General features: G+C 36.7%; 1 protein-coding gene across 15 annotated transcripts in view; it reads right to left on the bottom strand.

The window, feature by feature from the left end:
- The window catches only part of AHI1 (Abelson helper integration site 1), a 220,548-nt gene that overhangs the window by 53,445 nt on the left and 139,443 nt on the right, over window positions 1–27,660 (bottom strand). For 13 of the 15 annotated variants that reach the window (XR_011485574.1, XR_011485577.1, XR_011485575.1 and 10 more), the window contains one exon: window positions 23,236–23,291. Coding sequence is in view for 10 of the 15 variants with exons in the window: in XM_070461310.1 (XP_070317411.1) it covers window positions 23,236–23,291 (56 nt within the window). In the remaining 5 variants the exon portion in view is untranslated. Of the gene's footprint in view, window positions 1–15,281; window positions 15,312–23,235; window positions 23,292–27,660 lie in introns of those variants that run through there. The other 2 variants (XM_070461319.1, XM_070461320.1) reach the window with 1 other exon arrangement.

Below are 27,660 nucleotides of genomic sequence, written 5' to 3'. Positions count from 1 at the left end.
GGCTTTTTAGTTCCTCTTCACTTTCTGCCATAAGGGTAGGGTCATCTGCATATCTGAGGTTATTGATATTTCTACCAGCAATCGTGATTCCAGCTTGTGCTTCTTCCAAACAAGTGTTTCTCATGATGTACTCTGCATATAAGTTAAATAAGCAGGGTGACAATATACAGCCTTGATGTACTCCTTTTCCTATTTGGAACCAGTCTGTTGTTCCATGTACAGTTCTAACTGTTGCTTCCTGACCTGCATACAGACTTCTCAAGAGGCAGGTCAGGTGGTCTGGTATTCCCATCTCCTTCAGAATTTTCCACAGTTTATTGTGATCCACACAGTCGGAGGCTTTGGTGTAGTCAATAAAGCAGAAATAGATGTTTTTCTGGAACTCTCTTGCTTTTTCTATGATCCAGCGGATATTGACAATTTGATCTCTGGTTCCTCTGCCTTTTCTAAAACCAGCTGGAACATCTGGAAGTTCTCGGTTCACGTATTGCTGAAGCCTGGCTTGGAGAATTTTGAGCACTACTTTACTAGTGTGTGAGATGAGTGCAACTGTGTGGTAGTTTGAGCATTCTTTGGGATTGCCTTTCTTAGGGATTGGAATGAAAACTGACCTTTTCCAGTCTCCTGTGGCCACTGGTGAGTTTTCTAAATTTGCTGGCATATTGAATGCAGCACTTTCAATCATCTTTCAGGATTTGAAATAGCTCAACTGGAATTCCATCACATCCACTAGCTTTGTTCGTAGTGATGCTTCCTAAGTATAAGTGTCCTTTTTAAAAGCAACTTTTCGCCTGATTTAAAAGGTAACTTCATAAAGAATTATAAGATATGCTGATGGTTTACAGTGTATAAAGATACAATTCCTATGACCATAACAGCAAAAAGGAGGCAGGAGGGAAAAGAACTGAATTAAAGTTTTTACACGCTATTGAAATTAAGTTGGTACTAATCTAAACTGTATCAAGATGTAAATTGCAATTTTCAGGGTAACTACTAAGAAAATAACTCAAGTATAACACAAAAAGTAAAGGGATTTATATTGGTATATTAAAAAATATTACTTTAATCAAAAAAAGTGAGTAATTAAAGAGGAAAGGAACAAAAAATACATCAGAAATTTAAAAAAACCTAATTGCAGACCTAATTCTATCTTATCAATAATTAAATTAAATGGAAATAGATTAAGCACTCCAAATGGAATGCGGAGATTATCAGAATGGAAAAAAGCACAATAAAGTTGAAAAGAAAGAAAAAAGAGGCCATACAAACAGAAACCAAAAGAGAGCTGGAGAGGCTGTTCTGTTAAGAGGCAAAATATAATTTAAGACAAAAATTGTCAGTAAAGATAAAGAAGGACATTTTAATGATAAAATGGTCAATCAAGAAGCCATAAATAAGTATGAATATATACGCAGATAAAAAGTCTCAAAATACATAAAGCAAAAGACAGAATTTAAAGGTAAGGTAGGTGATTCAACAACGAGCTGTTGAGACTCCAATACTCTCACTTTCTATAATGAATAGAACTAGGCAGGTCAACATGGAAGAGTTGATCAACACTAAAAATCAACTAGATCTAACAGATAACTATAGAATACTCCACCTAATAAGAGCAGAATACATATTCTTCTAAGTACATGTAGAACAATCTTTAGAATAAACAATATGCTATGCCATAAAATAAGCCTTAAAAAAACCCAGAAATCATAAAAATGTGTTCTCCAACCACAGTGAAATGAAAATAGAATCAGGAAGACACTTGGGAAATTCACAAAGGTGTAGAAATTAAACAATATATTCCTAAATAACCAACGGGTGAGAAAAAAGAACACCAAGGAAATTAGAGAAAAATAAATGAAAAGATAAACATGATATACTAAAGTGTATTTGGAATGGCAAAAGTAATAATTTGAGGAAATTTTATAGCGTAAGTGTTTTCACTGAGAAAAAATCAAAACAATAAGGTAACCTTATACTTTAAAACTGGAAAAATAAAACTAAACCCAAAGCAAGCAGAAGGAAGGAAATGATAAACATTAAGATAGAAATAAAAAATAGCAAACAGAAAAAGAAGAGAAAATTAACAAAACCAAAAACTGGTTCTATGAAAGACCAAGGAAATTAACAAAACTTTTGCTAGACTAACTAAAGGTGGTGGAGTAGAAGGTAACACCCAAAACAACAAAAGTCAGGGATGAGAGATGAGATATCACTATTGGCCCCCAGATGAAAGGGACAAATTTCTAGAAAGACACAACTTAAAACTGACTGAAGAAGAAGAAAATCTGAATAGACCTAAGACTAAAGAGACTGACTTAGCAATGAAAAACTTCTCGTGAAGAAAAGCTGAGGTACAGAATGAAACACTGGTGAACTGTACCAAAGGTTAAAAAAAGTAATGTCAATCTTTTACAAAATTCTTCCAAAAAATGAAAGAGAAATGAACACTTTCCAACTCATTTTATGAAGTCAGTATTACCATGATCCCAAAGCTGGACAAGAAAACTACACACTTCTTATGAATACTGATGTAAAAACATCAACAAAATACCAGTAAAAAGAATCTAGAACATATAAAAAAGATTATACACTATGATCAAGTCAGATTTATTGTAGAAATGACAGTTTGGTTTAACATATGACAGTCTATGTAACAGACCATATTAATAGCATTAAGGAGAAAACCCACATAACAATTTCAATAAATACAGAAGAAGCATTTATCGAATCCAACATCCTTTCCTGATAAAAACACTCAATAAAGTAACAATACAAGAAAGGTTATGCACAAAAATGCACAGCTAACAATATATTTAAAGGTCAAAGACTGATAGCTTTTCCTCTCAGATTATGAGCAAGACAAGACAAAGACACAACTTTTTTTACTTCAACATCATACTGGAGATTTTAGCCAATAAACTAGGCAAGAAAAAAGAAAGGCGTCAAGACGGAAAGAAAGAAGTAGAGCTATATTAGCAGGTGACATGATCTTCTGTATAGACAACCTCAAGGAATCCACAAAAAAACCCTTCAAAACATATTTTAGAAGTAGTAAACAAATTCACTAAGGTTACAGAATACAGTTGAATATAAAAAGTCAATTATATTTCTATACCCAAGGACTGAACAGTCTAAATAATTAAACTAATTCCATTTACAATAATATCAAAGATGAGAAAATACTTGAAATAAAATTTCTGAGACTTATATACTGAAAACAAAGTATCATTGATATAAATTAAAGAAGACCTATATAAATTGAAAGGCCCATGTTATTAGATTGGAAAAATACTATACTCAATTTTGATCTACAGATTCAACACAATCACTATCAAAAGCTTTGTAGAAATTGAGGTGATTTTTAAAATTCATACAGAAATGCAAGAGACATAGAATAGCAAAATAATACGGAAAGAGGACAAAGTTGGAGGACAAACTCTGCTTTTAAAACTTACTACAAAGCTACAGTGAACTACTAACATAAAGAAAGGCAAATGGATCAATGCAATAGAATTAAGAGTCCAGATATAAGTCCTTATATTCATGCTCAAAAACTGAAAAGTGTGCCAAGACCATTAAATAGGGAAATAACAGCCTTCTTAATAAATGGTGTTAGGAAAATTGGATAGATACATGCAAAAAAATAAAGTTACAAACCTAACTCATATATAAAAATTAACTCAAAATGGATTATACATAGACCTAGAGGTAAGAGTTAAATGTATACATCTCTTCAGGAACACACAGGAGTAAATCTTTGTGACCTTAGATCAGACAATGGTTTCTTAGATATTGTACCAAAAGCAAAAGTAACAAAAGAAAAGAATAGAAAAACTGAACTTTGTAAAGGCTAAAAAACAATTTTGTGCTTCAAAGGACATGATCAAGAAACAGAAAAAGGCAACCTACAGAACGAAGAGACTTGTATCCAGAGTATATAAAGAGCTCTTAGAAGTCAATAAAAAGCAAACCCAACTAGATATAAATAATGTGAATATATCTATATCATATCTATATATATGAGTTACATAATTATATAGTTGATTTTTATGTAATATATATTTATATGCTATATTCCTGGTATATGAAAAACATACAGTATGTGTCAGGTATAATTATTATGATTCAACTGCTAGAGTTCTTTGAGTTATCACAGAGGCATGGTGTTTTAAAATAGAAATATTTCTATAGGGCACCCACAACTATAAATGTGATCCTATTTTCCAAATTAAATGTAGATGTGCTAACTTCAACTCCACTTCTAAAAACAAAACTGTATTTCTACCCTTGGTATGATAAGATCTGAATCCCCTACATATTTACATACATACATACCATATTCATTAAATTATATCTAATTTAGACAATTATATAGTAAAATATAATTATAATTTGCTCAACTAGAAAATGGTCAAAGAATTTGAATAAATTATCCAAATAAGAGAAACAAATAGCACTAGAAAATATGCTAACAGCATTAATCATTAAAAAATGCAAATAAAAACCAGGAGATATCACTTTTCACTCAATAAAATGACTATAATAAAAAAGATACTAACAAGTGTTGGTGAGGATGTGGAGAAATTGAAACCCTCATACTTGGCTGGTGGGACTGTAAAATGGTTCAGGCACTTTAGAGAACATTTTGGCAGTTCCTCAAAATGTTAAACACGGTTACTATATGACACAGCAATTTCAGTACTAAATATACACTCAAGAGAAATGAAAACCTATGTCCACACAAAACCTTGTATGTAAATGTTCATACAGCATTATTCAAAAGAGCTAAAACCGGAGCAACCCAAATGCTCATCAATGAATGAAAGAATAAATAAAATGTGGCATATACATAACTATTATTCAGCCATAAAAAGGAATAAAATTCTGATTCATACTATAACATGGATGAACTCTGAAAACATGCCAAGTGAAAGAAGCTAAATATGAAAGGTCACGTATATTATGACTGCATTTATGTAAAATGTCCAGAATAGGCAAATCCAGAGAGACAGAAATCAGATTATTATTTGCCAGGGGCTAGGGAGAGAAAGCCATGGAGTGGGGCCGTGACTGCTACTGAGTACGGGATTTCTTTTCGGGGTGAGCACTATGCTTTAAAATTGGATACTAGTGATGGATTCAAAAGTGAACAGACTAAAATTCAATGAACTGAAGACTATAAAGAATAAACATTTTTCTATGTGAATGATATCCAAATAAAGCTGTTACTAAAAAAAAAAAAGAATATCATAGAAATTAGGGTTACAAAAAGTGAAGTAAGCCATGATGAATAAAGGAACAGATAGAAGCAAAAAACAGAGGTGGAGACCATAGCAATTCATGTCAGAGAGAAGAGCCTTGATTCTGGCTGTGGAAATGCACAAACGAGGTCATACTGTAAAAATGTAACAGAAGGAGTAAACAATATACGTTGAACATAAGAGAAATAGGTAAGTTTAATACATCACCAAGGCTTTGTCAGTAAGAACTAAGCAGCTGGTAGTGTTAGCTGCTCAGTTGTGTCCGACTTTTTGCAACCCCATGGACTGTAGCCCACCAGGCTCTGTCCATGGGATCTCCCAGGCAAGGATACTGGAGTGGGTTGCCACTCCTTCTCCAGGGAGCTGGTGGACCAGTGACATATATGCCTCAAGTTCAGTTCAGTCACTCAGTGGTGTCTGACTCTTTGCGACCCCATGGACTGCAGCACACCAGGATTCCCTGTCCATCACCAACTCCAGGAGCTTACTCGAATTCATGTCCATTGAGTCAGACATGATTGAGTTGGACAACTATCTCATCCTCTGCCACCCCCTTCTTCTCTTACCTTCAATCTTTCCCAGCATCAGGGTTTTTCAGATGAGTCAGTTCTTCAAATCAGGTGGCCAAAGTATTAGAGTTTCAGCTTCAGCATCAGTCCTTCCAATGAATATTCAAGACTTATTTCCTTTAGGATGGACAGGCTGGATCTCCTTGCAGTCCAAGGGACTCTCAAGAGTCTTCTCCAACACCACAGTTCAAAAGCATCAATTCTTCGGTGCTCAGCTTTCTTTATAGTCCAACTCTCACATCCATGCATGACCACTGGAAAAATCATGGCCTTGACTAGACTGACCTTTGTTGGCAAAGTAATGTCTCTGCTTTTTAATATTCTGTCTAGTTTGGTCATAACTTTCCATCCAAGGAGCAAGCATCTTTAAATTTCATGGCTACAGTCACCATCTGCAGTGATTTAGGAGCCCAAAAAAGTAAAGTCTGTCACTGTTTCCATTGTTTCCCCATCTACTTGCCATGAACTGATGGGACCAGATGCCATGATCTTTGTTTTCTGAATGTTGAGTTTTAAGCCAACTTTTTTACTCTCCTCGTTCACTTTCATCAAGAGGCTCTTTAGTTGTTCTTCGTTTTCTGCTTTCTGCCATAAGTGTGGTGTCACCTGCATATCTGTTGTTATTGATATTTTGCTGGCAATCTTGATTCCAGCTTGTGCTTCATCCAGACTTAAATTGAAGAAAGTAGGGAAAACCACTAGACCATTCAGGTATGACCTAAATAAGTCCCAAGGCAGGTGGTAATTTTATTGAGCTGTACTCATTTTCAGGTTCTTTGGTTACCAAATGGTTAACAGCCTATATATTTATTATAAAGATCTTTCTAGTAGAATGGAGAAAGAAAAGAATAATTAAGATTAGAAACATCAACTAAGGAGCCATTTATGCTTAAGCACCAGCTGACACTTGAGTGTGTACAATGAGTTTTAAAAGTAGGTCTCAAGGAAGAAGGGAAAAGTCCAATCACCTCATTCTTGGGCGATTACCTTTTCATTCCTGTTCTTTTTAGTCCAGTTCTTCAAACAGCTGTCTGTGGCATGTGGGTAGCATAGTCTGAAGCCTAGCAGGTGTTTGTAATTTCCTTTCTCAAGGTCACAGGTGACTCTGCCAGTGCACTAGAAAAACCACAGCTTCTGGGCCCCTTTCTTCCCACCAAACCCCAAGATCCCCTTCTCACATCCAGATTACTCTCGTTACTTATGTGTCTTTAACCCACCCCACAGCTATGAGAACTGAAGTGCCACTATTCTGAGGAAATCTAAGGCCCTATCCACTAACCTCAAATCATATCTGATTAAAACTTCTTGATGGGTAGATGGGATGTTTTCCAAGAAACAAAGTTTGCAATTGGCTTTCTTAGGTAACATCCATGGTATATGATGAAGAGTGAGGAAGCTGCATTTGGCTCTTTCCTGTCCACAAGGTCCTCATGACTCTTCTTAGCTGTCGTTCTAGGCCATTCTATCAGTAGCGCTCAGCTGTCCACTCTCTTCATTACCACCCCTGTCTAATGCCATTACAAGCTACAAAGATAGGATGAGATAATACACACTACAGAGCAGGGTTTTAAAACTTAAAAATTATTTTTATAGGTGTTAATTGCTGCTAATATTACCCGAGCTGCTCCCAGCTTCCACAGAATCTGCTTTGCGCCATTCACTGACATTTAAGTGCGATGGTTTAATAGTATAAAATGATTCTGCTCTTAGGGAGTGAATATTTTTGGCTCATCTACCACAGTGCCTTAACACATTCAATTAAAATGTTTCCAGAAGACTCTTAAAGACCTTTTGTGTTTCAGTTTCTCTACTGGCAAATGATGATGATGATGATGATGATGATGATGATAATGCTTTTATCTTATAGAATTATGACATTCCTAAAGCAACCTACATAAAACATTTTGCATAGTGGCTAGTACACAGTGAGTGCCCAACAAATGTTAGGTATGGTTGTTATTGCTCAACTTCTAAAGTTCTTTATCAAAGAGGAATAGTGTTTTGCAGTAAAATATTTCTGTAGTACTTTCAATGTAATTATATTTTCCAAACAAAATACAGATTTATGAACTCCAACTCCATTTCTGAAAAGGAAATTTATTTCCTGGTTTGTCAAAATAAGCTTTGAATCCAAAAAGTGCCCTTAAGAGAAGTCTGCTCATGGCACCATATTACCAGGCCAAGATATGGTGATGAGAAAACTTTATAAAGTTTAATTAAAAACACAGAACAAGAAGTTTAAATCCCTCTAGGGACTTATCTTACTTAATCTTTATGTATTAAACTGACAGGTGAACCAATAATGTGGTTACAACAAGAGGTGTCTGCATTCTTGGAAGACTGACCTCTGGGGACCCCTGAGAAACTGGCAAGATAAAGGGCATCACAGGAAGAAAAAACTTGGTGAACTAATGTGTGTTTATCAAGGTAAGGAAAGAATCTATGGAACATGAGCAGTGGGAGACAGCAAATGTCCATCTAGGCAGAAAACAAAGAGGACTAGTTTGATAACTTATGATTAAATTTTCCCCAAATAGAAAACAATAACCCATAAAATGATAACTCTGAAATTTTTTTCTAGGTAATTGTTTCATTTATAGCATGATTGACTCAAGTTTTGGTTTCAGTTATATAATATATTTAAAGCTTCCTTACAAGAATCAAATTTTATATTGATTAAAAGGAAAGTTTCAAGCAATCACTAAATCTTATTTTAAAAGACAGGCAAGTAAATGTTTTGCTAAAGGACAATTCAATGTTACAGTGAAACTGCTTTTAAACAGTAATATCCCCCAAGCAAAATGGCTTTTATTTATAAGGCATTTTGTTGATAAATAAAAACTTTAAATGATCATAGATAAAGAAAATTTTGCCTTTTTGATTTTGTTTGGTTGGTCAATATTTTTCTAATGTTGTGAATAAAGACAGTTAACAAAGGGCATTACAAAATCTGCTCATGTTACAGAGTTGAGGAGTGACCATGCCTGAAGAAAATAATCAGGATTCAAAAGAACAGTGAGTCAAAAATAAATGGCTGAAATTCAACAAGGATAAATGGACCACAGCACTTAGGGCTAAACAATAATAGTGGAAAGCTGAGAGATTACTGTGAGCTAGACAGTACTGAGCTCAGTACTGTGAACAGCACCACCCACTGAGGTGGGTGCTATTATTACCTCCTTTCAAGAGATGGGCATACCGAGGCACAGACAGGTAAATAAGGCGAAGACAGGTTTGACAGTAAATTTTTAAAATATCAAGAAATTATGGTAGGTCATAAATCAATATCAAACACAATATCCATATGACAGAAACCAAAAATACCACTCTTTTTCATATCACAACTAGAATATTAAGTTCAGTTCTGGATGCCACTTTCTAAAGAATGTGAACAAACTGGATGGATTCAGTATAGATTAAGTAGGATTAAATGGATGGAATTATCTTAAAAAAAAGAAGGTCAAGATGAAACAGACACGTCCAAGCATCTCAAGAACTGTGTTTATAGAAGAGGAAACTGACTTGTTCTGTAACGATCTAGAAGCAAAGCAAAATCAAGATACTAATCATTTGTAGTAAAGTGCAAAACTTGAGTAATGAAAACATAAGACTTTCTAAAGTAGAAGTAATTTCTGTTTTCCAGGAAAGAACGTATCCACAAGCAAGAGGACTGTTCTTTTGTTTTAGTAACCAGTGATACATCCTTCTCATATGTTGAAGTTAAATGGCTAAAAACGTGTAGAGAGTAGAAACACTGCAATACTTTCATCAAACTATCCCACTATTAGCAGATAGTGTAGTCTCTGGCAAATATCAAGAATTCCAGAGGCTCTTAGGTAACATGTTAACTAAAAAGAAAAGAATTTCCTGGCTCTATATTTACTATCTCTGTGACCCTAGGGAAGACACTTATCTTTCCAGTGCCTCAGTTTCATAATTTATGAAATTGGGATAATAATACTTATTGAAGAATCACACAGATGAAAAGAAAGTAAATATAAAGATACACTGGCAACACAGTAAGTAGTTAATACATGTATAATTATGATGAACAATCTTGGAGGCTTGGGATCATTATGAATACTAGTAATATAAATAATAGCTAGTGATACCACACGTAATGCATTTGACAGTTCTCATACTGTAGCGCTGAACAAGAACATGAAAAACCTCTCTTTTAGTGGTGTTCTCATTTTACTAGGGGAGACAAAATTCCATAATTTTTATAGGTCTTTCTGCTATAAAGCTTTGCATTCTGTAGAATGAGGCTTATGAAAAATACAGTTGTTGCAGACTACTTTAAAATCTATGGAACTTATAACTAGAGTGCTGATAGAAACTAACAATTCTAATCAAAGCACTAATATAGTATTAAACCTCTGTAAACAGAGAGAGTTTCACTTCTTCTTTTCCTATCTGGATTCCTTTTACTTCTTTTTCTGCCCTGATTGCTGTAGCCAAAACTTCCAAAACTATGTTGAATAGTAGTGGTGAGAGTGGGCACCCTTGTCTTGTTCCTGATTTCAGGGGAAATGCTTTCAATTTTTCACCATTGAGGGTGATGCTTGCTGTGGGTTTGTCATATATAGCTTTTATTATGTTGAGGTATGTTCCTTCTATTCCTGCTTTCTGGAGAGTTTTAATCATAAATGGATGTTGAATTTTGTCAAAGGCTTTTTCTGCATCTATTGAGATAATCATATGGTTTTTATCTTTCAATTTGTTAATGTGGTGTATTACATTGATTGACTTGCGGATATTAAAGAATCCTTGCATTCCTGGGATAAAGCCCACTTGGTCATGATGAATGACTTTTTAATATGTTGTTGGATTCTGTTTGCTAGAATTTTGTTAAGGATTTTTGCATCTATGTTCATCAGTGATATTGGCCTGTAGTTTTCTTTTTTTGTGGCATCTTTGTCTGGTTTTGGAATTAGGGTGATGGTGGCCTCATAGAATGAGTTTGGAAGTTTACCTTCTTCTGCAATTTTCTGGAAGAGTTTGAGTAAGATAGGTGTTAGCTCTTCTCTAAATTTTTGGTAGAATTCAGCTGTGAAGCCATCTGGTCCTGGGCTTTTGTTTGCTGGAAGATTTCTGATTACAGTTTCGATTTCCTTGCTTGTGATCGTTTTGTTAAGATCTTCTATTTCTTCCTGGTTCAGTTTTGGAAAGTTATACTTCTCTAAGAACTTGTCCATTTCTTCCAAGTTGTCCATTTTATTGGCATAGAGCTGCTGGTAGTAGTCTCTTATGATCCCTTGTATTTCAGTGTTGTCTGTTGTGATCTCTCCATTTTCGTTTCTAATTTTGTTAATTTGGTTCTTCTCCCTTTGTTTCTTAATGAGTCTTGCTAATGGTTTGTCAATTTTGTTAATTTTTTCAAAAAACCAGCTTTTAGCTTTGTTAATTTTTGCTATGATCTCTTTAGTTTCTTTTGCATTTATTTCTGCCCTAATTTTTAAGATTTCTTTCCTTCTACTAACCCTGGGGTTCTTCATTTCTTCCTCCTCTAGTTGCTTTAGGTGTAGAGTTAGGTTATTTATTTGACTTTTTTCTTGTTTCTTGAGGTAGGCCTGTAATGCTATGAATCTTCCCCTTAGCACTGCTTTTACAGTGTCCCATAGGTTTTGGGTTGTTGTGTTTTCATTTTCATTCATTTCTATGCATATTTTGATTTCTTTTTTGATTTCTTCTATGATTTGTTGGTTATTCAGAAGCGTGTTGTTTAGCCTCCATATGTTTGACCCAGCAATCCCACTTCTGGGCATACACACCAAGGAAACCAGATCTGAAAGAGACACGTGCACCCCAATGTTCATCGCAGCACTGTTTATAATAGCCAGGACATGGAAGCAACCCAGATGCCCATCAGCAGACGAATGGATGAGGAAGCTGTGGTACATATACACCATGGAATATTACTCAGCCATTAAAAAGAATTCATTTGAATCAGTTCTAATGAGATGGGTGAAACTGGAGCCCATTATACAGAGCGAAGTAAGCCAGAAAGATAAAGACCATTACAGTATACTAACACATATATATTGACTTTAGAAAGATGGTAACGATAACCCTATATGCAAAACAGAAAAAGAGACTCAGATGTATAGAACAGACTTGTGGACTCTGGGAGAAGCCGAGGGAGGGATGTTTCAAGAGAACAGCATTGAAACATGTATATTATCTAGGGTGAAACAGATCACCAGCCCAGGTTGGGTGCATGAGACAAGTGCTTGGGGCTGGTGCACTGGGAAGACCCAGAGGGATCGGGTGGAGAGGGAGGTGGGAGGGGGGACTGAGATGGGGAATACATGTAAATCCATGGCTAATTCATTTCAATGTATGACAAAAACTACTGTAATGATATAAAGTAATTAGCCTCCAACTAATAAAAATAAATGGAAAAAAAAAACAAAACAAACCTCTGCTGGTATCTGCACCCAGCATCACTGTTAAGACAAGTCCATGAAAAAATTTACTTTCAGTAGAGATCAGTTAATCAAAATTAAAAACCCAATCAGGTTTTAGATTTCTCCATCTCTCAAACAAAACAATTTTTCTGAAATTAGGGGAAATGTTTTTGTAGCTTCTTCACTTGTACTAGCAGCTACTGAAGCTACTAAATCAGCCATTAGCAAAAGGCATTTCAGCTTTTTTTTCTAAAATTACTCAGTCTTTCCATTTGGTTATGAGAAAGCCTGCCTTTGATGGCTGTGAACTTAAACCATGCAGGAAAAAGTCTTGTTCAATCTTATTGACATCGTTCATCTATTTACTAACTGTATGTTGGCTAATTTGTATTACAGAAACACAGACTGTGACAGTAAGTACTATCCCAAAGAAACAGGTTAGAGGGCGTAGCAAATGTTTTGAGTGGGGCATATCGCCACCTCCCCTTATGGCATTTAATAGAGCTCCTGCCTTCTGGCTCCTGTCTTCCTGTCTTCCCAGTTTAAGTTCCCGAGGGAACAGACTCCTTTCCAGCACTTGCTCTTTTTACTGTTTTCAGGGGGAAAAAAAAATGACCAAAATAATTTCTCTGGAGTCAGGTCTCAAGGGAACCATGTGTTCATGAGCTTAACTAAGAAAGTACTTCAGCTAGAATCTAAAATGGAATGATTTTCATTTTAGTTTTTTTTTTTTAATGCTTTGGATGTACTGCTTTAGGAGATTTATGTACTTTTGAGTTATTCTTGACTTATAGTTTTGATGAGCCGATTCCTCAAGTTCTACCAGTTTATGTAACTGAATATGTTTTTATTTGTATTGAAAAGATAGTCAGAGACTGAAAAGAGCAAAATAGATTACTGGGTGCTCTTTCAGGAGAGCCCCGGGCAGCAGGACCAGCGTCCCTTCTTCTCCCTGCGGTACTGCACATACTCTCAACCCCTGCTGAATTAAACAGTTATCTGAACACCATATCCTACTGCCTGGCATCATTTCACCAAGCACTGGGCTTATGAAAGTGGAGAGATTTGGTTGGCAGTGAAAGGACTTAGGTTTTTGATCTGCTAAAGACAACTAACCCATGTCCATTAATTAAGCAGCATGAAATTCCTAGTAGCAATGATGGTGATGGGCATTTGTTGACCCAGTGGACACAACTGAGTCCTATATATATATATTACAGATAAATAGTAAATGGGTGAATTCTGAGTCCTGAGAACAGAAAGAATGAGAGAAATTATCAGTGATTATTCAAGTGATGACTATCAGAAGTTTGCTTAGTTTTTCTTCTTTAATATGTTTTCCTGGAACAGTAAGAGCAGATAAAAAAGACCCAAAAGTAAAAAAAAAAAAAAAAACCCAAAAGTATACCTAAAAGATCAGCTTCTTCAAATATTCTCATTTTACCAACTAGAAAAGTTGTAAGTATTCAGTTAGGCATCACCCAACTCAGTGGACAGGAGTTTAAGCAAACTCCAGGAGATAGAGAAGGACAGGGAAGACTGGTGTGCTTCAGTCCACGGGGTTGGACGTGACTCGGTAACTGAACAACAGGAATCTTCTGCAACTGCCCTCACACTACTCCTGTGTCAAATGCTAAAACACAGTCGGCATCTTTCTCTCCATTGAGGTTTCTGGGATTTTTCCTTTCATCTGAGAAATGTTTTGAAAGTAATAATGTTGCATAAGCACAAAAACTTAACTTTTCACTTTTGAAGAACATGGAAAAAGAAACATTTGCTTCATGGTTCCTTTCATGGCAGCCCTTTGACACAACATTACTTTCTCTTGTGTAAGTTAACAATATATACACAAGGCTATGTTAACTGCTATTGCATTTTCCACCCTCCTCTCAAGACAGGTTTCCCAAACTGCTTCCAGTTCATCATGCTTCCATTCTGCTCCCAATCTCCCAAACATTTCTGACTACCCATGCCAGCACAAAAGCACCCTCTGTTTACACTCCCCTGGCTTCCGAGACGCTACACGATTCCTGACTTTCTATGTCTCTCTTCTCTATCTGTCTTCCATGGGGCTTTTTCCAACCTTCTGAATATGGACATCCCTGAGGTCTAGTCTAGCTCTTTGCACTTAGTTCTATAGTTTCAGCCTTTATTCATTTAAACTGTATATGCTGACAATCTATAAGAAACGGTGACGAAAGCAGACATGGTCCCTGCTTTCCGGAAACTTACATCCATTTGACTGAGGAAGACAAAAGATAAACATGAAAATAACTGAACAAAAAATTACAAATTGAGATAAATATTAAGAAGGGAAAAAAAGTGCAATAAAAAAGACTGAGTGAGGAATATCTACTTCAGATAGAGTACTGAAGGAAGATCCTCTGAATGCCTGACATTTACTGGGATCTAAAGAAAAAGCCGATTATGCCAAAGGGTGTGTATATTCCTGGCAGAGAGGTCAAATGTTCAAGGCTGATAGGTGAGTGTGAGAAAGGCTGGCTGTGTTCCAGAAACTCAGAGCAGAGAATATCATAAGTTGATGCTGAAGAGGCAGGCAGAGACCAAATCATGCAAGGCCCTGTAAGCCCCAGGAAAGGATCTGGGGTTTATTCTACATGTAAGAGGAAGTTATTGAGGAGTGTTAAAAGGGAGAAGGATAATCCATTCTGACTCTCATTTTAGAAAGATCACTCTGGCTGCTATAACTTACAGAATGGATGGATAAGGTGCTCACACATTTAGGACTGCCCAAGACAGTCCTAGTTTATATGTCTGTTGTCCTGGTGTAACTGGATTTCTGCATTAACTCCCAGAAAAAGCCACAATATGAAATACATACATACATGCATAAAAAAACTTTAAAAAATGAAAAGAGAAAAAGAAAGGAGGTTGATCAAGACACAGGCAGGCCTTTGAGGCAACGTTTATCAGATTTCCTTGCTCCTGGTTTCCATGCTGTAGCTGGGACTCTGGGGTCCTCCCTTGGATTCTTTTTTTGTTTTTTTTTCTCCCTTGGATTCTTGACTTTAGGTTTGGGACATGGTCTTGTTCTATTATCTGGCCATCTCCTGTGATGAAATAATATTCAATATCTGTTATACAGAAACATATTGAGTGGAATGTATTTCAGCTTATTCATTCCTCACAAAGATCCTTGAAGTAGGTATTACCCTCACTTGCAGATAAAGAATCTTGTCTGAAGTCACATGGAGTAAAAGTGGCCAAAGCAGGACTTCAAGCCAGGGCATCTGGTCTGGACTCAGTGTTCTTAAGCCCTCTTCTAAAATTACTCCTCACTGAGAGAGACCTGGACATGTTTAGGGAACTATAAGTAGTTCAGAGCAGCCAGCATGAGCATGCGGAAAAAGCTAGAAGTAAGTCTAAAAAGGTAGCAAAAGGCTTCGAATCACATGCCACATAGCTTGGCCTTCAACTGGTAGGAGATGGGGTGCACCCCAAGACCTTTAACATATGATCATATTAATGGCTTGGATATGGGCTTCTCTGATGGCTCAGTGGTAAAGAATCTGCCTGCCAACGCAGGAGACCTGGGTTCGATCCCTGGGTAGGGAGGAACCCTGGAGAAGGAAATGGTGGCCCACTCCAATACTCTTGCCTGGACAATCCCATGGACAGGGAGGCCTGGCAGACTACAGTCCATGGGGTTACAAAGAGCTGGACACAATTTCTCAAATAAACAACACCACCAATGCCTTGGATAGGTAAATAACTCTGTGGAGAACAAACTGGGGAGATGAGCAGAAACAGTCTGGTTTCTGACCGAGCTTTTTCTAAAGACTGCATATCTGCCTCCTTCCAGGATGAGGCCTTTGGACACCGTTGTGAACAGTCTGCTTGCTCCCCATCCATGATGATGCATGGGATTCCCACGACTGAGGCCTGTGTCCTCTGACCACTGGGCCTCTCTTCTGGAGCCTAGAGCTGTGCAGTGCGGCTCTCTCAAGCAGAACAAATGCAGATCTTCAAACTCATTCTCTTTTCTGAGGTCCAAGCCTATATTTTCAGTTCTCTACTGAACATTTCTACTTGTACATGGCCTACGGTTATGTGAAATTTAACACATCTAATACAGAATCTATTCTTCTCTAAACATCATCCTGTATCCCTATTTTAAAAAAAATCTGTTAACAGCCATCATTCTTTCAGTAACATAGGCTCCTACGTTACCTCTTTTCTTTTGAGTTTCCATCATTGACTCTAGTTTCCAAATATTTCTCATTAGCATACTTCTATTTCCATTTCCACTGTTCCTTCCTTATTCAGACCCTTAACACCTTGGAAAGTGGATTATAATAGCTTCACAGAGTACCTACTTTCTTCTGGTCTCCACTATCTGCAATTTCACGTGTGCTTTTATTTTATTTTATTTTATTTTATTTTATTTTTTAAACATCACCGCTTGATCATATTATTCTCATGCTCAAATGCCTTACTGTTGCTTATACTGATAAAGTCTCAATTCTTTATCTAACATCCAATGATCTTGATAAATCATGCCCCAATTACCTTTTCTTAATCTATCTCATGTTCTGAAATGCTCTGTTTGATGCCAACTGTCTCCATCTATAAACTTTGTGTACTTTCCTTCTCTTACTATCTTCAGTCACATTGTTACTCTGGTCTAGAATATCCTACTCCTTTAAAAAAATCCCATATATTTCCTTTATGTTAAGCACCTTCCTACTCTAAACAGCCTTCCCAAACCATTCGAGCCCTGGGAATTCCTATGGTACTCAAATCCCATCCCATATTCCTATACTTGAGTACAAGTTGCCTTGGTGACATGACATCTGTACTCACTGCTCCGAACTTATATTCAATTCATGTGTTGAGGTTTAACTGTTTACAGGCCTTCCTGGTTGCTCAGACTGTAAAGAATTTGCCTGCAGTGCGGGAGACTCTAGTTCGATCCCTGGGTTGGGAAGATCCCCTAGAGAAGGGAACGGATACCCATTCCAGTATTCTTGCCTGGAGAATTCCATGGACAGAGGAGCCTGGTGGGCTACAGTCCATGGAATTGCAGAGTTGGACACAACTGAGCAACCAACACTTTCATCTCACTTCATTTCTAATTAGACCAAGAGCTACTCAAAGACAGAAAACATGTTTATGCTTTTCTGTATTGCTCCTTTCCCCATACAGCTCTCACCACTACCCAGCGTTTGGTACTGTACTGTTCTGTGGGTGCTGTACACCTAATGTTTGTTGATAGTTTAGAAAGTGAATTCCTATTATGCCACCGTTGTGTTACAGGTCTCCAGGAATATGACACTTTCAGAATTTTAAAACTTTGTCAGGTAGAGGAATTTAGCAAAATCAAAAGAGATTTGGGGGAAAATCTGATAAAAACAGATGTCAGTAGAGTATGCTAATGGGAAAAATCAACATAAGCTTCATAATTTACAATGTCTGGAGAAAAACATGCAGATACTTAAGAAAAATGTTATATTACAGACAACTCATAAGTGGTCTTTAAAGATATCTATTTTGGACTTACACTTGAATTTCAATAGAATTGCTCTGAATTGCTACTTTATTGATAAGTGAAAACAGATTCTTTTATGACTTTAGTTATAAAAGCTTAAAGTTTATCAGTTCCCTCTCCACCCTGCAATTACCTTCAGGAAGAGATTGGCCATAGGTTCTATTTTATGAGTTTTATAGGGGCACATTCACTGTAGTTTACATACTATGAATTCCTGGAAAATTCTATAGATTAGAGAAAATAAAGTGCTTCTTTGGATCAAAGACATTTCACTTGAACTCATGTATTTATCTACAAACAAGCTGCCTCTGACAGTATGCTAAAATGTGAAAGACATATTTTATGTAAACATATGTATAAAGTATGTTAAGCTAATATGTGATAATGCAATATGTAGCAATCTTGTGAACCCAGAGTGAGATAAACAATGATATTAATCTAACAACAAAAACAACTCAAAATGTTGTAGAATATCATATAAACCATAATCATATAATCCAAAAGAGGTTCAGAAAAAAAGCTTAATTTGTATGTATATTTATTAACAAGTTTACTGTTAAGGGCAAGCAACACTGCAAATATCTCAGATATATTTTCAGAATAGGAAAATACTCTAAAACACAGTAAAGTTAACCACTGATGAAAAATCATATGATGAAAGTTTATCAATCAAACCCTTAGAAAACCTAAAGGGAGTTTAACTGTGGAATAAATGAATAGCTTGTTAAATTGGTCTCACAACAATGAAGAATAACAAATCAACATTTACATTTTCAATCAAGCTAGGATATTTTAATTCTTAATAATTTATGCAACACTTAGACAGATGGCAGAAGTGTTCCATAACTGGTATAATTCTTATAAGACAGCCTGGAGTTTGTTTCAACTCATGGTAGATGTGTAGACTTCTATGAAAACATAAGCTGTAACTTCATAAACTGACAAAAAATCCCTCTGTTAAAAGAAAAGTGGTTCTCATCAGTGGAGGTTGTGAGATCACTGAATAAAATTTAAAAAAAGAAATAGCATTACATGTTTGGAATGTATCAAGAGAAGTTTTGGGTTTCCCTGGCGGCTCAGACAATAAAGAATCTGCCTGCAATGCATGAGACCTGGGCTTGATCCCGAGGTCGGGAAGATCACCCGGAGAAGACCCTCCAGTACTCTTGCCTGGAGAATCTCATGGACAGAAAAGCCTGGCGGGCTACAGTCCATGGGGTCGCAAAGAGTCGGACGCCACTGAGCGGCTAGACTAACACCTTCACTTCTCAATAAAAACTTTACAAAAATGATTAACTACAATAGGCCATATTGATGTTATTTGAATTTTACCTTACCTGTTTTCACTGGAAGAGATTCAAAAACATTTTTCCTCAAATCACTAAAAATTCTTTATATGTTCAACATGGTTTACCATGTTTTAATTCCACCAGAAAATAGGAAAAGCTATGGGAACTGCTGTGCATATGACTGGACATTAAAGGGCAGGTAGGTTTTAACTATGTCTCTCATGTAATAACTTACAATAAGAAAAGACCAAATATGTGGGTGGAAGACTTCCTTATGCTAGTTGCTATTTCTCTTTGGTTTGCAAATAAGTCCTTTATTTAAAGTAACTATGGGACTCAAGCCTATGCTGATTTAACTATTAACTAACTTTTACACCTGTCTTTCAGGGTTCAGACAATGACCTCTGATTAATCTGAGTTTGATATTATCCTTAACTTGCTGTAGGCTATAAGCAGGTGCAGCAACTAGCTCTTAAAGTGGCATGATCTAATTGTTTTCACATAAACTAATATTAGGGTTTCCCAGGTGGCTCCGAAGTAAAGAATCTGCCTGCCAATGCAGGAGACTCAGGTTTGAGCTGGGATCGGGAAAATCTGGAGAAGGGAATGGTAACCCACTCCAGTACTCTTGCCTGGGAAATCCCATGGACAGAGGAGTCTGGCAAGGCGCCAGTCTACAGGGTTACAAAAGAGTTGGATGTGACTTGGCGACTAAACAACAACAATAATCTAAATATTATGATTGTATCATGTCTTATTTGCTTTTCTTATGATAGTAACATACCTGAGTGAATACCATTCAGGCCAAAAATCAATGAGAAGAAAGCCACATGTTTATGCATCAAATCTGAGCTAAGATATTTAGTATACAGAAAATACAAGAAAATCTGTAGTATGTGAACAGGCAAAACAGACTACCTATACAAAGGGATAACTGTCATACTGATATGTACTGTCTCTCCCAAGCTACTAAATGACAAAAGGCAAAAGATGATCAGTTTCCAAGTGTTTTGAAGGGAAAAGGACTAAAACCCCTGGCAAGCTCTCTTGTGCAAAGACAAATGAGAGATATTTTAAAATATGCAGATTGAGGTAATATAACTTTCAATTTCTATTTCTTGAAAAAAAAAACTTGAAAATATACGCCTGGATATGAACAAAATGCAGAGCTCTGAATGCAAAAAAAAAAAAAAAAAGTAATGATTATAGTCAGTGAAGAAGAGAGGTTTGATTCTTCTTGGTGGAGGAGGTCATGCCATGTGGGGACATTCTATTTTACTTTGTATCAAAGACACCTCCAAACACAGATACTGGTATTATGTATGTCAAAAAGAAAAAAAAAATCTAAGTAAATTAAAATTCATGTAATAAGTGGAAAAAAGGAAACAAGTAAATTGAGTGAGAAAGAACACAGAACCAAGGGACAAAGAGGTTTTGTTCTTAGGCTAACCTACATTCACTTAATACAGGCACGGCACACTTACAGTGCATCCCACTATAAGGCTACAGGATCAAGCTATTCTCTGTAACCATATATTTACAGAAAGGTTCATTCCAGATTGAAACACTAAGAAACACATTTTTCTCCTTCACGGAGGCCTGAGAAAGTCTTGTTTCCTTCCCCTGCTGAATAGTCATACCTAGCATCTAGCACCCTCTTAGACCCCAGCCATTTCATGGTAGTACTTGGATGAAGAGAAAATGTAGAGAGGTTAGCTAGAAATTTGTGGCTAGGTATGAGACCAAGGGTCATTCAGAGCCGCAGCCATTCTGAAATCCTAGCCCACTCCCCCTTTATTTTTCCCCCCAGGCCCAAGGAGTATCTCTCCTTTTCAGCCAGTATTGGCTGAAAAGTTTGAACTTACATATATCGCACTTTGCTAAATTTTTAGACAGACTTTTTCTTATTTCTTTTATCTCTAAATATTTTCTTCTCTTCAACTCATTAGGGAAAATAAGGGCACACTGATACAAAGGATGAAAATTAGGTAAAATTATATTTCTATGAAAATTAGACTTTACCTACCCTGGGGCCCAGGGGAGATTGGGTAATGAACAGAGTTGTGATTCTGTTTAGCGGCTATGGAGAAAGGGCCAAGGGTAACTTTGGTAAGTCAGCAAGCTGCGGGACTGTGGGCAAGAGGAGAAAGGTGGTAGAATAAGCTTAATTTGCTAAAGAGAGACAAAGGAGAAGAGCCCAGAAAGAGATGTCAGAAAGGAAGACTGGTTCAAATCGAACCTGGGGAATTAATGAGTGTTTGGAGAGTGTCTGTATAAATGAAATATTTTCAAACTTATCGACTACACAGAATATAAATGTTATTAATATATCAGGAGCCATCATTTAATAATCCAACTGGGCAAACATAACCAAAGACCAACAATATCTAAACTATTATGCATTCGATTTTGTTCCTAATTCACTGGCGTCAACTTGAGATTAGGGCATTACTGCAAATGGTACTATCATTATTTCTCAGGATTTCATGAATATTTGGTTCTATTATCATTTAATTAACATGGGAATCTGCCATCAGCCTACAGGGTGAGACAAAAACACGTGCCAGGTTGCACTTTTCTGAGTTCCAAAATGTACAAAACACCCAGAAATGCAAACAGGATGCTGCAGAAAAGCCTACAGGAATAAAATAAATTTCAAAAGTATATAACCAAATGAGTAGATTATTCAAATAGCTTGAAATAATTAATTTTCTATAATTGCTAACCTTCCTTCTTTTTTTTTTTTAAGTCCATGACCATGTCCTAAATATGCCAGCATCACGGTAGGTAATGGCTACTTTCACAATGTTCACAATGTTCATTCCTCATTGTTCATCCCACACAGCCCGGTAGACTCTAGGTCTAGTTTTATTAGACGTACTTCAGTTTGGTAGAATCAGCTCTGGTGTCAGCACCTCTCATCCCAGACTGAAGATGTATCTAGAAATGTGGCTAAAACATAATTTTCTTATTCCCAATATTTTAAATGCAAAGGGCAAAAGTAGCATTACTTGATACAATGATTTGGTGACTCTAGTTCTTGCTGCTGCCATCTTTTTTTTTGTCTACTGTGAGCCTTTCTCAACCCATTTCCTTGCTCCTACTGGAGAAGGGGGTTGTGAGTACTTTGCTGCTATAGCCTTCTATTTTTAATATTAATGAATAAAATTCACATAATGTAATGGCTACTCTTTTAGCATACTCACTAAAGGATAAGAGGAACACACTATGATTATGTACTTTTCATGATTATGCTGATGATTAATTCCTCAAACACAAGTCTTTTCTGAAGCCCCACACATTAAGTTACCAAACATGCCCAATCAATTATATGGGCTTATTACAAACAGAAAATGCAATCAATTTGTCTGTGAGAAAAATACCGATTATCAATAAAATTCAAATACAGCTTAATACTTTTTTATTTTCTTAAAAATGGTATTTTAGTAAAGTTTTCTCACAATAGGAAATGCTGAATTGTATGGAGTACTTGAAAGATTTATTATGTGAAAGGATAAGAAACAATAATATGTTTAGTAAGAGATATACTCTAGTCTATTTTATATGAATCTTTGAAGTGGGAACCAGCAACCGAAGTATATTTCATACATACAAATACTATGTACAGAGATTAAAAGGGAAATTTAATTGTCTTCCTTCAATACTATCTTCTATAATTATTTTTAATAAATAGAGACCAAAATTATTAAACGTATTTTGTTTTCTGGTCATAATAGAAGAGGGGTAAAAGACTAGATTTCACTTCTATAGTAATAAAGCATAGTAATCTACAGGAGAAATGAAGCATAATGGCCTACTTTCACTATTACAAAACATTCACTCTAAAAATCATGATGCCAGTGCACAAAATAACGCTGAATTTCACAAGGGTGTATATCAATTTGCATAAAGATGTTAAGTACTTTATCAAAAGTATAAAGCTTCTTAAATTAAAAATCATTCTATTCATAACACTAATATAAATAAGTACTTATAAAAATGATACAGCATCTTACTTTCCCGTATCTTAGCAAAAATTGGTAGTTTTTCTTCATTAAGGTTAATTTTTAAAGAGATATAACTCTTGGCAAAAGGTAGGTTACAAGAGTTTTCTACAATGACATTTTGTGTCACTATAACCAGTACCATTTTGTGCCTTCTTAACAGTTTTAGCAATGTAGAAATAGATTGCCTTACCGTTGGTGCTGTATCTACATGGTGGTTACAAGGCTTTCTTTCTATGCTCATAATCCCTGTGAAATGAAAAGATTGTGAATATTTGCTTATTATACCTAAACATTATTTTAAAAACATTTGTGTCAGCAAGACATAACTCCTACAGCTTATAAGGAAAAAACCTCACTTGGAGGGCAGAATCTTTTAAAGTGGCATCATGAATTCTTTGGTCAGGAACAGTTGGAGAGTTCAGTTAACTAAGAGATCTGACTGAAGGTGAGCAAAGCCGATTTTCCCATTCAACTGTCTTACAGAAACAGCACAAGATGTGTCCTTACTCTGTTCTCAGCTCAAAAATTATACCATTATCTTCCTCTGCCGCATTTCTTAGATCAAAGTTTTGCTTTGGTCTTGAGGTCATCAAGTTTTCATAGAGAAATATGAAAAGTCTACAAAAAGAATCACTTTCTTATTTTCTCAAAAAGAATAAATAAATCTGTTCAAATTTCCCTTTGATCATCTGACTTCCTACTATGATAGTCAGCTGTTATATTCAATCACCACAGAGGTACTTGTAGAAAAATAGTTCCCCTCATTCTCTCCTTTAAAATGACAATACAGACTGCTAACCTTGAGAAAAATCATTTTATCATGCATAGATTTATCTTTTTATTCCCACTGTCCTCTACTACCTTCCTTTGTAATAAACATCTTCTGAGAATGTAACACACTGCATCTCATCTGTAAAGACACTGGTTCAAAGTCAAGGTCAAGTTTAAAACGAACACAGGTGTGGCTCTTACTTTTCAATCTCAGTCAGCAAAGCAACATGTGAGGAGTTTAATAGTTTGTTTAAATAATGTTAAAAGTTGTCACACAGGGATGGTTAGAAGTGAGAACTACAAAGCACTGTCAATAGCAAATAGCACAATTCTTAGCTGAAACAAAACACTAGGTACTCTCATCTGTAGGCCTTTAACTCTTAGCTGTAACTGTAACTCTTAACTGTAGGCCATTTTTCTTAAAGGACAATAAGTACGTGAGACGAATACAAAGAAATCGCTTTTGATCACTTTTGCAAGAGTATGTTCAAAATGAACAAAGTGATTTAAACATGGTTTAAAAAATAATTTGTTTCGTTTAAAAAAATATTCTCAATATCTACTGTTAGCCAGTGAAGTATAAACTACTATATTCACTCAACTAATATTTATTCCAGTTCCAAATGGCTGTTTGGTACTCAGTGAAAAAGAGAAACTATAACAGGGAGCTCAGCTCAGTGCTCTCTGATGACCTAGAGGGGTAGAATGGTGGGGTGGGAGCGAGGAGATACATGTACACACACGGCTAATTCAAGATGTTGTACGGCAGAAACTAACGTGACATCGTAAAGCAATTATGCTCCAGTTTTTAAAAAACTATATAAAAAATAAAAAAGATAAGATGATAAAGGATAAATTACGATTTCTGACCTTAAGAGTCTAGTAAAACAGGTGTCCTTCTTTGAAGAAATACTAGATAGCAAATTAACAGCTCTGTCTTAAATGTATTAATAATAACTGTGTCTTTAAAGTAATTGTGATGGAAAGACACTTTTATTTATATATAACACTGGCCTTGAATAAACAATTGAAAAACCCAACTAAAACATATTTGAAAATATTCACATAATGCTGACTCTTCCTGTAGACTTTAAGGACACTGAAGTGTACAGAACTCATGGTGAAATCCTCGTCTCTCCAGCCCCCACATTCTCACAGCCCTCTCTAGCTGCAACCACGAAGAACAGTCTAGCACGACACTCTGGCTTTTAAATGAGAGTGGTCATACCACAGGGTTCAGGAATTAGCAACATCTTACGTATGTGTTCTCACTACTATAATCTGACTGCCATAAAACTGGCCTAGGCTGATTACTGATTTTAAACTTCTTATCCAATTAGAAAGTAATTTCAAAGTGATGGAAAAAATAAAAAAACTAAAACCTCATAAAATCTACATCCTTAGCTTATGAAAGTACAAAGAAAAAAAATACATATTTTACAGTTCAACTTCAAGATAGGAATGTGTTGAAAACTAGAATTTTAAAATGGATTATCTATAGATATAAGTTTAGTTAAATTTAGATTGCCTATGAAAATTATATCATTTGGAAATAAATCATATACAGAAGAATATACAGAAAGGAATAAGCTTAAGGAAAAACAATCTCAAATAGTTTTCTATTTTAAGTAAATTTTACCTAAAATATCTATATTTATATTTTATTTCACTTTTACCTGGTCATACATTCCAGATGTTTCTGTGAAAGTATTTCTTGGATGGAATTAACATTTAAATTAGCAGACCTTGAATAAAGTAGATTGCCCTCCACAATGTGACTGGGCTTCATCAAGCCAGCTGAAGGCCTGAAGAAAAAGACTAACTGCTTTCACTAGGGTGTGCCTAAGTGTGTCTTTGTTATAATTAATCTTTTTGGGGACTTGATAAGCCCTTTAATCTGCAGAATTTTACCATTCCTCTGCTCTGGGAAACTTTATTTTATTTAATTCTTCACCTCATTTTATTTTTACCTTCTTAATTTTCATCTCTTGAACATTGTTCCACTTAATCTTCTAGGTGAGCATCTTCTTTTTCACTTTGTTTAATGCTTTTAAAATCTGAAATCATGTTTAGTTCCTTTCCAGAGGCCTACAAAGACTAAGGCACAGGCAATGGCACAACCTGGACATATTTCAGAGGATAAAGTTTATTTCCTGGGATCTCACAGCCCATGGATCAGGCAGGCGGGTGGGATGGGAGGACTGATTGCATCCTCTCTGATGCTGAGCAAAGACCTGTGCACAGAAAACAGGCCTCTTCTCAAGATGTGGGCAGAAAACGGGGTTTCCAGAGTTCACTGAGGTCTTTCAGCCAGCAGAAACTATAAATCCTTTGTTGATGCTCAGTCATTAAGCTGTGCCTGACTCTTTGTGACCCCAAGGACTGCAGCACCCCAGAATACCTATCCTTTATTATCTTCCGGAGATTGTTCAAATTCATGTCCATTGAGTTGGTGATGCCATTGCACCATCTCATCATCCTCTGTTGCCCCCTTTTTCTCTGGGTAACTGGCAGTTTAATGTGGGTAGTACACCTAGGGTCTGGCAGATCCTATGGACCACAGTGGTCCTCAAAGAGGGGCCAAATACACCAAGGGCTCCATCCCCCTGGAGGAATCTGCTTCCAGGGCCACTTACTGGGAGATGGCTGAATCTGCTGCGGATGAGACTTGAGAGAAGCCTACTCCTGTGCTTCAGCAGAGAAGCAACAGGGGCACAGGTTCCCTTTCACTGTTATGCTACAGCTCAGACATCCAGAGTAGAGCTGGGACCACAGTCACAAGCCTGCAGGGAAACCTAACTCTGGTAAGGAGTTTCAGTAACTTAGATCATGGCATCCGGTCCCATCACTTCATGGCAAATAGATGGGGAAACAGTGGAAACAGTGGCTGACTTTATTTTTGGGGGAGCTCCAAAATCACTGCAGATGGTGACTGCAGCCATGAAATTAAAAGATGCTTACTCCTTGGAAGAAAAGTTATGACCAACCTAGACAGCATATTACAAAGCAGAGACATTACCTTGCCAACAAAGGTCTGTCTAGTCAAAGCTATGGTTTTTCTAGTAGTCATGTATGAATGTGAGAGCTGGACTATAAAGAAAGCTGAGTGCAGAAGAATTGATGCTTTTGAACTGTGGTGTTGGAGAAGACTCTTGAGAGTCCCTTGGGACTGCAAGGAGATCCAACCAGTCCGTCCTAAAGGAAATCAGTCCTGAATATTCACTGGAAGGACTGATGTTGAAGCTGAAACTCCAATACTTTGGCCACCTGATGCCAAGAATTGACTCATTTGAAAGGGCCCTGATGCTGGGAAAGATTGAAGGCGGGAGAGAAGGGGATGACAGAGGATGAGATGGTTGGATGGCATCACCACCTCAATGGACATGAGTTTGAGTAAACTCCGGGAGTTGGTGATGGACAGGGAGGCCTGGTGTGCTGCAGTCCACAGGGTCACAAAGAGTCAGACACGACTGAGTGGCTGAACTGAACTGAAAGTGAAAGTCACTCAGTCATGTCCGACTCTTTGCAAACCCATGGACTATCCAGTCCATGGAATTCTCCAGACCAGATTACTGGAATGGGTAGCCTTTCCCTTCTCCAAGGGATCTTCCCGACCCAGGGATCGAACTCAGGTCTCCCACATTGCAGACGGATTCCTTACCAGCTGAGCCACCACGGAAGGCCAAGAATACTGGAGTGGGTAGCCTATCCCTTCTCCAGGGGATCTTCTTGACCTAGGAATCGAACTGGGGTTTCCTGCATTGCAGGCGGATTCTTCACTAGCTGAGCTACCAGGGAAGCAGTAAATAACCCTATACAACTGGTGAAAGTAAAAGTCACTCAG

This window comes from Odocoileus virginianus, chromosome 34 (genome assembly GCF_023699985.2).
Source record: "Odocoileus virginianus isolate 20LAN1187 ecotype Illinois chromosome 34, Ovbor_1.2, whole genome shotgun sequence".
In the NCBI taxonomy this organism is placed as follows: Eukaryota; Metazoa; Chordata; class Mammalia; order Artiodactyla; family Cervidae; genus Odocoileus; species Odocoileus virginianus.
Note: the sequence above shows the minus strand (reverse complement) of the source record. Positions and strands in the feature narration are given on the sequence as shown.